Source organism: Hypanus sabinus, chromosome 5 (assembly GCF_030144855.1).
Source record: "Hypanus sabinus isolate sHypSab1 chromosome 5, sHypSab1.hap1, whole genome shotgun sequence".
Classification (NCBI taxonomy): Eukaryota; Metazoa; Chordata; class Chondrichthyes; order Myliobatiformes; family Dasyatidae; genus Hypanus; species Hypanus sabinus.
The window spans coordinates 158,259,084-158,271,295 of record NC_082710.1 but is presented as its reverse complement, the minus strand read 5'-3'; the positions used below and the strand labels follow the sequence as shown (position 1 = coordinate 158,271,295).

The 12,212-nt window shown below is 41.8% G+C and overlaps 1 protein-coding gene across 13 annotated transcripts in view; it reads left to right on the top strand.

The window, feature by feature from the left end:
- syngap1a (synaptic Ras GTPase activating protein 1a) overlaps positions 1–12,212 on the top strand; it is a 640,363-nt gene that overhangs the window by 555,612 nt on the left and 72,539 nt on the right. For all 13 annotated transcript variants that reach the window (XM_059970722.1, XM_059970723.1, XM_059970719.1 and 10 more), the window contains one exon: positions 5,822–5,909. In XM_059970722.1, coding sequence (XP_059826705.1) covers positions 5,822–5,909 — 88 coding nt within the window. The remainder of the gene's footprint in view (positions 1–5,821; positions 5,910–12,212) is intronic.

Sequence of the window (12,212 nt, the reverse complement as noted above, 5' to 3'; positions counted from 1 at the left end):
TGAAGAGAAAGAAGATAGTTAAGAACAATGTTGGCCCCTTGAAGAATGAATTGGGAGAAATTGTTATGGGAAACAGGGAAATGGCAACAGAATTTAATGCGTACTTTAGATCTGTCTTCACCAGGGAGGACACAAGCAATCTCCCAGATATATGGATGGGCCAGGATCATACGATATCAGAGGAATTGAGACAGATTGACATTAGGAAAGAAAATGTGATGAGTAGACTGGTAGGACTGAAGGCTAATAAATCCCCGGGTCCAGATGGCCTGCATCCGAGGGTTCTAAAAGAGGTGGCTCAGGAAATTGCGGATGCATTGGTAATCATTTTCCAATGTTCCTTAGATTCAGGATCAGTTCCTGAAGATTGGAGAGTGGCTAATGTTATCCCACTTTTCAAGAAGGGAGGGAAGGAGAAAACGGAGAACTTATTGCCCTCTTAGCCTAACGTCAGTTGTGGGGAAGATGCTTGAGTCCATTATTAAGGACGAAATAGTGGCACATCTTGATGGCAGAAATAGGATTAGGCCGAGCCAGCTTGGATTTACCAAGGGCAAATCATGCTTGACTAATCTGTTGGAGTTTTTTGAAGGTGTAACAAGGATGTTAGACGAGGGTAAGCCAGTGGATGTTGTGTACCTAGATTTTCAGAAGGCATTCGATAAGGTGACACATAGGAGATTGGTGAGTAAAATCAGAGCTCATGGCATTGGGGGCAGGGTTTCAACATGGATAGAAAACTGGTTGGCAGATAGAAAGCAAAGGGTAGCAGTGAATGGGTGTTTCTCGGACTGGCTGGAGGTGACTAGTGGGGTACCACAGGGCTCTGTATTGGGACCACAGCTCTTTACGATTTATGTCAACGATTTAGATGAGGGCATTGAAAACTATATCAGCAAGTTTGCTGACGATACTAAACTGGGTGGCAGTGTGACATGCGAAGAGGACGTTAGGAGAATACAGGGAGACTTGGATAGGCTGGGTGAGTGGGCAGATACTTGGCAGATGTCATTCAATGTGAATAAATGTGAAGTTATCCACTTTGGAAGCAGGAACAAGAGGGCAGAGTATTGTCTGAACGGTGTAGAGTTAGGTAAGGGAGAAATGCAAAGAGACCTAGGAGTCCTAGTTCACCAGTCAATGAAGGTGAATGAGCAAGTGCAACAGGCAGTGAAGAGGGCAAATGGAATGTTGGCCTTTGTTACAAGGGGAATTGAGTACAAGAGCAAGGATGTCCTTTTGTATTTGTACAGGGCCCTGGTGAGACTACACCTGGAATATTGTGTACAGTTTTGGTCTCCAGGTTTAAGGAAGGACATTCTGGCAATTGAGGAAGTGCAGCGTAGATTCACTAGGTTGATTCCTGGGATGGCAGGGCTGTCTTACGCAGAGAGATTGGTGAGATTGGGCTTGTACATGCTGGAATTGAGGGGATTGAGAGGGGATCTGATTGAAACGTTTAAGATAATTAAAGGATTTGATAGGATTAAGGCAGGAAATATGTTCCAGATGTTGGGAGAGTCCAGTACCAGAGGGCATGGATTGAGAATAAGAGGTCAGTTAATTAAAACAGAGTTGAGGAAGAGCTTCTTCTCCCAGAGAGTTGTGGAGGTGTGGAATGCACTGCCTCGGAAGACGGTGGAGGCCAATTCTCTGGATGCTTTCAAGAAGGAGCTAGATAGATATCTGATGGATAGGGGAATCAAGGGATATGGGGACAAGGCAGGGACTGGGTATTGATAGTGAGTGATCAGCCATGATCTCAGAATGGCGGTGCAGACTCGAGGGGCCGAATGGTCTACTTCTGCACCTATTGTCTATTGTCAATTGTCATAGGGCATTTCAATATGCAGGTAGATTGGGAAAATCAAGTTGGTGCTGGTTCCCAAGAGAGGGAGTTTGTAGAATGCCTACGAGGTGGCTTTTTAAAGCATCCTGTGGTTGAGCCCACTAGGGGAAAGTCAGTTCCGGACTAAGTGTGTGTAATAAACCAGATTACATCAGGAAGTTTATTGTGAAGGAGGCGGTGATCATAATATGATAGAATTCCTGTGCAATTTGAGATGGAGAAGCTAAAGTGGGAAGTATCAATATTACCGTGGAGTAAGGGAAATTACAGAGCCATAGGGGAGGAGTAAGAAACAGTGGACAAACTTACTAAATATTTTGCATCAATCTTCACTGTGGATGAGACGTGCAGTATGCCAGAAATTCGAGAGCTTCAGGGGGCGGAAGTGAATGTAGTTGTTATTACAAAGGAGAAGGTGCTTGGGAAACTGAAAGGTCTGAAGTTATGTTAATCCAGACCAGATGGACTATACCCCAGGGTTCTGAAAGAGATAGCTGAAGAGATTGTGGAGACATTAATAATGATCTTTCAAGAATCACCAGATTCTGGAATGGTTCCAGTAGACTGGAAAATTGTAAATGTCACTCCACTCTTTAAAAAGGGAAGGAGGTATTAAAAAGAAAAGTATAGGCCAAATATCCTGACATCAGTGGTTGGGAAGATGTTGGAGTCCATGAGGTTTCAGGGTACTTGGAGACACATGATAAAGTAAGCATGGCTTACTTAAGGGGAAATATTGCCTGGCAATCTGTTGGAATTCTTCGAGGAAATAACAGGCACGATAGACAAAGGAGAGTCAGTGGACGTTGTTTACCTGGATTTTCAGAAGACCTTTGTCAAGGTGCCACACATGAGGTCGCTAAACAAGATAAGAGCCCGTGGTATTGCAGGAAAGATTCTAGCATGGTTGGAAGATTGGTAGGAGGCAAAGAGTGGGGATAAAGGGGTTTATTCTGGTTGCTGCCAATGACTAGTGCTGTTCCAAAGGGATCGGTGTTAAGACCGTTCGTTTCATGTTTTATGTCAATGGTTGGGGTAGCAGAAATGATGGGTTTGTGGCCAAGTTTGCAGATGATACGAAGATGGGTAGAGGAGAAGGTAGTGTTGAGAAAGCAGGGAACATGCAGAAGAGCTTAGAATGGGAGAATGGACAAAGAAGTGTCAGATGGAATACTATGTAGGAAAGTGTTTGGTCATGCACTTTGGTAGAACGACTAAAGATGTAAACTATTTTCTAAACAAGGAGAAAATTTTAAAATCAGAGTGCAGAGGGACTTTGGGAGTCCTGATGCACCATTTCCAACAGGTTAACTTGCAGATTGAGTTGAGGAAGGCAAATGCAATGTTAACATTTATTTGGAGAGGACTAGAATATAAAAGAAAGGATGTAATGCTGAGGCTTCATAAGGCATTGGTCAGACCATTCTTGGAATATTGTGAGCAGTTTTTGGCCCCTTATCTAAGAAGAGATGTGCTGGCATTGGAGAGGTCTAGAGGAGGTTTGTGAGAGTGATTCCTAGAATGACAGGGTTAACAAATGAGGAGTGTTCGATGGCTCTTGGCCTGTACTTGTTGGAGTTTAGAAGAATGATGGAGGATCTCATTGAAACCTATCGAATATTGAAAGGTACAGATAGACTAGATGTGGAGAGGAATTTTCCAATAGTGGGGGAGTCTAGAACCTGAGGGCCTAGCCTCCGAATAGAGGTACGTCCATTTAAAACAGATGGCGAGGAATTTCTGTAGCCCCAGTATAGTGAATCTGTGGAAGTCATTGCCACTGATGGCTATGAGGCCAAGTCATTGGGTATATTTAAAGTGGAGGTTGATAGATTCTTGATTAGTCGGTGTGTCAAAGGTTACAGGGAGAATGCGGGAAAATGGGGTTGAGAGGTATATTAAGTCAACCATGATGGAATGGTGGAGGAAACTCAATGGGCAAATGGCCAAATTCAGCTCCCAAGTCTTATAATCTTAGGTTCAGCTGCTCCCTGGTGATTTTATACACATCAGTTTAGTCTCATATCAACCTCCTTTGTTTTAAATGAAACAGTCTGTATTTATCTAATCTATTTTTCGTGACTGTAATCCACCTATCAAAACAGAGCTTTAATATTTCTCTCTGCACCATCCCCAGCACAAAATCACATCCTACCAGAAATGGTTACTCAAGCTGCAGCTTAACTTGTGTTCTGGTATCTCCTTCCTGTACTTATATTCAAGCCTCAGCTAATAAAGGAGGTAATCGTATGTGCCAATTTAACAAACATATGACCTCTCCTGCTGTCTTTAAGAATTTGTGCACGTAGACTCTGTAGCCACCCACCCCCCCCCCCTTCTCCATACCACTCAGTATTCTCCTATTCTATATTCTGTTGCTTTGTTGCACCTTAGCTCATGGATTACCTCAAGCAATTCGAATGTTGGATGATCTCAGCAAGCCAAGCAGTATCTCTGGAAGGAAATTGACAGTCAGTGTTTCAGGCTGAGACCTTTCATCAGGACTGGAAAGAAAGAGGGTAGATAGCCTATATAAAATGGTAGGGGAGAAGGGGTAGTTCAAGAGCAGATGAGGGAGGGGGAGAGTGGGAAGGATGTAGGAAACTAGGACGTAGTAGTTGAAGGTAACAAAAAAGATAGAATCTTATCGGAGAGAGTAATGGACCATGAATAGAAGGAAAGGAGGTAAGGAGGGGATACAGAGCAAGGAATATGTGGATTACCTCATATCTTTCTGCATTAACGTCTATCCTCTGCCTAATTGACTAGATCATCTGTTTTCTTGCAAGTTCTTTTCCTCATTAGACAACTTGTGTAGATATCAAGGTTTCACCCTCAACTAGTAAAACTTCTCTACAAAATGGAGTTGTGCTGAATCACAGTACTATGGTTTTCACCTACTTTGAGCTGTTCTGAATTTATGAAAGGGATTATGTAAATGCAAGTTCTTCTTTATCATTCTCCCCACCCCCCCGCCCCCCGGAAGCTTGCGCAAAGAAACAATGATTTGACTTTAAAATGTGCTATTTATCTTTTGTGCCAATGATACAAAAATTAGCTGGATTCCACAGCAACCAGGCATCTTGGGTATTTTAAAACTACTTCTTGAAGGTGTTCCATCACATAAGATAGACATATGTTACGAGGTGGTGCCAAACTGCGTAGGAAAACAGGATATTGCAAGCAAAGGCAAGCATTCAATGAGGCCTACGTATACTTAGCAACTTGGCAGCTGAATGGCAGATGGCATTTATCACTTTGAGGTGTGAGGTGCTGCAATCGGATTCTAAAAATAAGTTTGCGCTGATTAAAGTAAGATTACAAAAAATAAAAAAGCCACATTTGTAGATCAAGCAATACCAGAAATGAAATCATTACAGAAATTTTTTGAATAGGGTCACCATTGTACTAGCAGTAGCTATTTTCTGCCCAATAAGCCCTACAAATAGCGATACTACCTGGGTTAACCTGCAAAAATAATTCCACAAAGTTCTTCATTTTTCTCAGTCCTCCCTTTTAAAGTCAACTTTTCCCTGAGCGAAACACAGTGTTGATCATTTCTCATCAGCTGGGAATTTGTCTGTGAGGAGGGCCATCTGTAGAATGTTAACCTGAAACATTAACTCTGTTTTCTCTCTCTATAGATGCTACTTGACTTGCTAAGTATTTCCAGCATACTCTGTTTCTGTTTTAAGTCTATGTCTCTGATCCGTCATCAAAATCAATCATACTTCTAGGTGTCCTTCTATTAAATTTAATCTTCACCCTTTAATGTTCTTCTTTAAGCATGATCTCCACAATATGTCAGCTGAGTATCTTACATGCATATGCTCACAGTTTGATACTAAGTTCTAACAATGAAAAGACAGTGATCCTGAACTAATAGTGGGATGTTTGAGTACATCCCTTATTCTGCCTGCCACCTATCTCTCCCATCACTAACATTCTGTGGCTTTTTGCCTCTTTCCACAGGTTAATGGTAGTGGAAGACGAGTTGAGAAAAGATCACGCCAACATGCAGGAGGCCATCGATGCCAAGCAGCGGATAATCGACGTTCAGGTACAGAAAATCATCACCTCAAAGATCAACAAATGACACTGAGGGAGAAGCGCCAGCAATTCATTCTTGTCGGGATAGTATTGTCCCAGTTCAAACCTCATCGAAGCAAACTGCTGCTAATTTCCTCCTCTTGCCCCACTCTGCTGCAGCCAAATTAGTGTTCCTGCCCTTGATTGCTGACGCAGCAAATGTTTCTTGGTGAGAACACAGTCCATGCCATGCACTATTCTGTTTGCTTTTTCAGAATCAGTCTTTAATTCATCCTTAAAAACTGGCAGGGACAACTGTACTGGTGTTGCTGTGGGGGAATTGACCAGCAGTTTTGTGTGAAAAAATAAGTGTCATGCATATCCGAGTGGTGATGGGGGAATGGGGTAAAATCAGGAAGGGGCCCAGATTTTTAAACTCTCCTCCCTGGTTTAAAAAACTCAGCTCAGTTTGGGCCAACACCTGGCAAGTTTGCAGTGATGAGGTTTGATCAGGGAAATAGTCTGCTATGTAGTAAACAGCCAGGGTTTTTCCCTGGTTATGTACAAGTGGGAAAACCAGGAGGCCAATGGTAACCTCATGTATGTTTTTTTTTGTTTGTTTTTAACTCTTCTACGTGATCGCCCATCTCAGAGGAAGTGAATCGGGTGGGTTAGGAGGATGGGCGATTTGAGTGGGAGCATTAGCTTGGAATGAGGGAACAAAGAGTTTGCACTCTTCAGTGGTCATAAGGCTGCTCACAGGTTGTGCAGCCATTTTTGCCAACATACACTCAGGTTTGTCGCACTGTTTACAACATAATGACCTCTTTGAAGTTGGCTGAATTTTGGTGCCGCAGCCATTAATATTGCAGCCGGTCCCACTCCCACTTTAATCTATCCCCCTCAGCCACTCTTGTTTTCTGAATTTGATGCACCTGAGAGAGTCTTTGGTGCTCAGTCATATCTGGTAGCTCTCTTGAGTGTGATAGTCACTGCCAGATGCTCGCTGTGCCATGCAGGGTAAAGAAGTACCTGTGTGTGCAGAAACTTTAAAAAGTGCCAACAAATTCAGTGTTGGCTGATTGCCTCCGTGAGCGGGCGCCACAAATAACCATCTAGAAAACACGTCACCATGACAGCATCCGGCAATGTCTACTTACACGGAATTGGTCTGAGCCATTTTGTGATGCGGTTGAGAAATAGAAATGAAATGGCTCCTGAGGGGGAACAGAATTTGGGAGGTCTGGATGGCAGTGCTCACTGCAATGGAGTTGTGATACATTTCATGAATCAGATAGGAAAGTTGCTTGGAGCAGCTGGTGGTGAATGTTGGGAGGAAAGTGGGGGGGAGGGGAGGAAGATTTCTACCCCAGTACCCATCAACAATGCAACAGACAATCCTAGATCTGTTAGTGTGAAGGTTGGAACTGCCAGAGAGTACCTTCTGAAGAAATCTGGGAAGCACAAAGTTCTTTCTTGGGAATGATATTTTAGAGCAATTACCAGAATCTGGTAAGGAGAAGGTGAGAGTAATAGCACAATATTTGGATTTCTTTTTAATATAGTCGTCTGCAGTTCAATTCTTAGATCTTGCTAAAAATCTTTAATCTGCTGAGTGATACAGAAGCTCAGTCTCATTAGAGTGTTGTGTTTACCCCAGAATGAATCTGTGTGTAAGTACTGTATCAACCAGCTCCCATCAGCTGCAGACTGAACTTCCAAGGTACTTCAGTATGCCTGTCAGTGCAATCGGTAACAATCCTGTTACCTACCACATATTTTACTGTCACTCACTAATTTCAGAAAACAACAGCTTGCAATTCCCATCTCCTCAGAGCAGGAAGGAATCCCAAGGTATAATCGGGCGAGAGGCAGCACCAAACCAGTAAGACTAGGATGAAAGACTGGCAGTTTGTCGAAGGAGATGGTTTCAAGGAGACTGTTCGGGGGAAGAGGTGGAAAGGCAGAGAGAGCTCGGTCAGGAAATCCAGATCTTGGTTCCTGAATGGCTTATGATAAGTCCAGCAGAAGTGGGAGAAAATAGACTTTGTGTCAGAAGCCAATGTTGAAAGAACAGAGTTGAAAGGCCAGATGGCTTATAGTGATTACAGACCTGTAAAGGGGGAAGGCATGGAAGAACTTGAACATGAGAATGAAAAGTTTACTTGATTGCATGAAGATCAGGATGATTCCAGATCTAACCTCTGGTCTGCAGTAAGTTTTGTGAATTTAGCTGCAAGCAGTATTTGGAGTGCTATATTTCAGGCCTGAAGCAAAGGAAGGACCAGGTTTAATTGTGCAGTTTACCAACCCCTCTTCCATTTCTCCTCTCATCTATTAATTGGCCCTTTAACATTTTCTGAGGGTGGTGGTGGGGGAAATATGCAAGCATGGCAGCCTTTAGAGAGGAGCAGTGCCTTGAAACCACACATCAAAATGTCAAACATCAGCAGCATAGGATGGGATGAAATTGAAGGATACCTGGGCTGTTAAAGTCAATGACAGGATATCTGCCAAGTTCAACGGGGGGTAAAGATCTGACAGAACCTGAACCACCTTAAAAATATCTTATACTTGCCACCGATCTCACTTCCTCACCCTTCAGATTCCATCACAAATCACAAAATCACTCTTTCAGTTCATGGTCACTTTTGAATTCACAATTATCTTTTCTTCACTTGCTCACTATCTCAGCTTGTCAACCAACTCACAGCTAACTTAAAAGGACTTTTAGAGGCACAAGTTTGAACCACTACAGGTTCATTAATTGCCTTGACCTATTGACAAAGGCTATTTTTCTTAATATATAGGTAAGTTTGCCATTTCTTTGGTTGTGAAAAACCAGTTTTGCATTTTACAACTATATAAGTAAGTGGGCAATGGTGAATCGCTTTTACCTTCAGTAATGTAGATGTTAGTTGCTGTATTTGCTGCACTTTGGTGTGCAAGGTGAAAAATAGTGTTTTCATGCAGTGATTTTATAGATAATTGATTGGCTATTGATTTTGTTGGTGTTTAGGTAAGTGCAGGTGTTAAGAAGGTGCCCAGTCAACACTTCACATTCACACCATGGCTGGTCCAAAATCATTTGCTGGTGTTTAGGTGAGTGTAGATGTTGAGAATGTATCTAGTTCATTCAGTGGCTTCATTCAACATTTCAAGCTGTAGTTTGCATTGCTTTCAGTGAAAAATCTAACCCTGGACTTTTAAAATTTGTTAATAATGTTGCCCGTGAGCTCAACATGAAAGTGTGGTTGGAGGGTTGATTGCATGCAAATCGGTTCTGATCCCTGGCCTGTGATAAGTTTCAAAAATTCAGCTGCGAAAAGCATTTGGAGTGCTATATTTAGCCTTGGCAAGACCTAAGCCAAGATTAAAAAAAAAGTTTTTGTCAGGTTATTTGTGAGTGTGTGGGGGAGATGTGCTATCTTTTGTTTGATGCTCCCATTAAAGTTGAATTTTACCTCTCATCTGTACCACTTCACATTTTGGCATGGGGTAAAGATATTATTAATGAGGGAGCCATCGCTACCTAGTGGCATTTGACACATGTTTATTAATATCTGGTGGATTGAAATTGCTTCTCAGTGACATTTGTTGTGGAAGTGTGATTGTATTTGTATGTGCTGCATAGGATAGGTGTGTGCCTTGTTACATTTTCCTAAAATTCTGCTTTAGAAACAAGGGTGTAGTAAGTTAATATGTTCCCTGAGTTCCCAAGAAACTCAGTTATGTAACTTGCCCTGGCAAATGAGCTTGGACTGATCCCTTGCCAGGTTCAATTAGGCATTGGTACCACTGGCAAAACTTTTCACATCATACCTAATTACCAATAGTTTTATTGAATCAGAGAACAAGAGATTCAAACAATCCTGGCACATTAAGGATGTGCAGGCAATGTTGCAGCCAAGCTTTACTCTGTATCTAACTGGATCTTTACATGCCCTAGACAATGTTGAGAGAGCTCTGTATCTAACCTTTTTGATACATGGTCAAGAATGTTTCCTGGAGCAGTATTGAGGGAATTTTACTCTTTGCCTAACCTTTGATATACTTGGACCAGTTATGTTTAATGGCACTGTACGAAGGAGTTTTTCTACATTCAACCAGAGTTGTACCCTGGGAGGGTAGATAGAACTTTAATTACCCAAGCTGTAGGTTTTTGTGACATATTCCATTAGGTGTTGAAAGACCCTGTTTGAAGATTGTCCTATTTAGCAGGTAATTAATGGGTATGAAGAGACATGTGTACAAAAGCAACAATTGGCAGCTTGTGTAGCATAGGTCATTAATAGAGACCTCCCATTCTGTACAATGCTGCTGACTTGCTAACAAGTTCCCAATTATTTTTATAGAGGAGCTGACAAGATGCTTTCAGGAGTCCTTCTGTGTGGACATTCTGGGATCTTAACTCATCACAGCTCCACCATTCACTTACTTTGACAAATCTGATACAAACATGTCAGATGAACACAATGCACCAACATCTTGGAACACCAACAAATATAACATGCCCATGGGTACATGAAGGCCCAAGACATTCCTGGTCAATGACTCAAACCCACACTGATCTTGAACCCAATGAATAAACCAGGTTTAGCTGAGAAATGCACAATTCAGACCTATTGGCATAATATCTTCTCCCATTACTTAAGAGTGGCACAGTTGTGTAATTCGCCGAGCTGCTGCCTCAGAGCTTCAATGACCTGTGTTCAATCCTGACCTCTTGTGCTGTCCTTGTGGAGTTCGCCTGTTCTGCCAGAAACCAAATGAGTTTCCTCCCACGGTCCAAAGATGCATGCCCACATAAACTGCATTGATTGTGTAAGTGAGAGGGGGAAAGTTAATGAGAATGTAGGTAGAATGAAAAAAAAAAGGTCAATGTGAATGGATACTTAATGGTCTGTGTGGACTCGTTGGGTCAAAAAGCCTGTTTCTGTGTTGTATAACAATGACTCATCAGGTCTACTTATCAGAACACCTTTTCCCTCCTGTATTAAACAAGAATCCCCCTAAATGCATCTGTATATTTCAAATGGAATAAAACAAAAACCTTGTTTCTTTTGGAGATGCAATGTCATTGTACTCCACCCTGACAGGTAAATTTATTCTCTGATCTGATTTCTGCCATCAGTTTAGTTAGATTCTGCCTCTTCCCATCCTGGATCCTCCTCATTTGTTTAATTCTCGATTACTGTAACTGCAAGAGGCTCTCCACATCATTCCTGACACATTTTCAATGCAGACAGATCAAGACCAGATTTAGGACCATATTCATAAGTAACACAACAATGCCATCGGTTGGTTAGATAGGAGTACTGCAAGCAAAGGTGCCCACAAAAGATGAGGTTATGATAAATCTATTTGAGATAAATTCTAATTCTTTTTTTATTCAGATGTCTCTTCTATCTGATATCCGAGTGTAGATTGTTCTTTGCATGAAGCAAGCTGTATGGGCATACAATTCTAAGCCTCGTGGCAAGGATTTCACTTTTACATGTTCATTAAACCCATACCAAGAATAGGAAGTGTAGATCAACTAAGAATGAACATGTACATCACTACTTCCTCTGAGTTTGTTAGCATGTCTGTACACTAGATGAAATTAGAATTTATATAATCTGAATGATCTGAAATAATAAGTATTTTGTATCAGTCTTCACTGTGGAATACACTAGCAATACTCCAAACATTTGAGAGTGTCAAGGAGCAGCAGTGAGTGCAGCTGCTATTACTAAGGATAAGGTGCTTGGAAAGCTGAAAGACCTGAAGGTATACAGGTCACCTGGACCAGATGAACTATACCCCAAGGTTCTGAAGGAGGTAACTGGAGAGATTGTGGAGGCTATAGTAAGGATCTTTCAAGAATCACTAGATTCTGGAATGGTTCCAGAGGACTGGAAAATTGCAAATTAAAGATTCTCTGAGAAGGTAGAGAGGCAAAAGAAAGGAAATTATAAGCCAATTAGCCTGACTTCAGTATCTGGACAGATGTTGGAGTAGATTATTAAGAATGGGGTTCTAGGGCACTTGGAGGCATATGATAAAATAGGCCAAAGTCAGCATAGTTACCTTACGGGAGAATATTGTCTAACAAATCTGCTTGAATTCTTTGAGGAAATAACATGCAGGATAGACAAAGGAAAGCTAATGGATGTTGTTTACTTGGATGTAACAAGGTGCTGCACATGAAACTGCTTAAAAAATAAGAGTCCATGTTATTACAGGAAAGTTGCTAACATGCATTGAAGTTTGGCTGATTGGAAGGAGCAAAAGAGTTGGAATAAATGGGGCCTATTCTGATTGACTGCCAGTGACAAGTGGTGTTCCACGG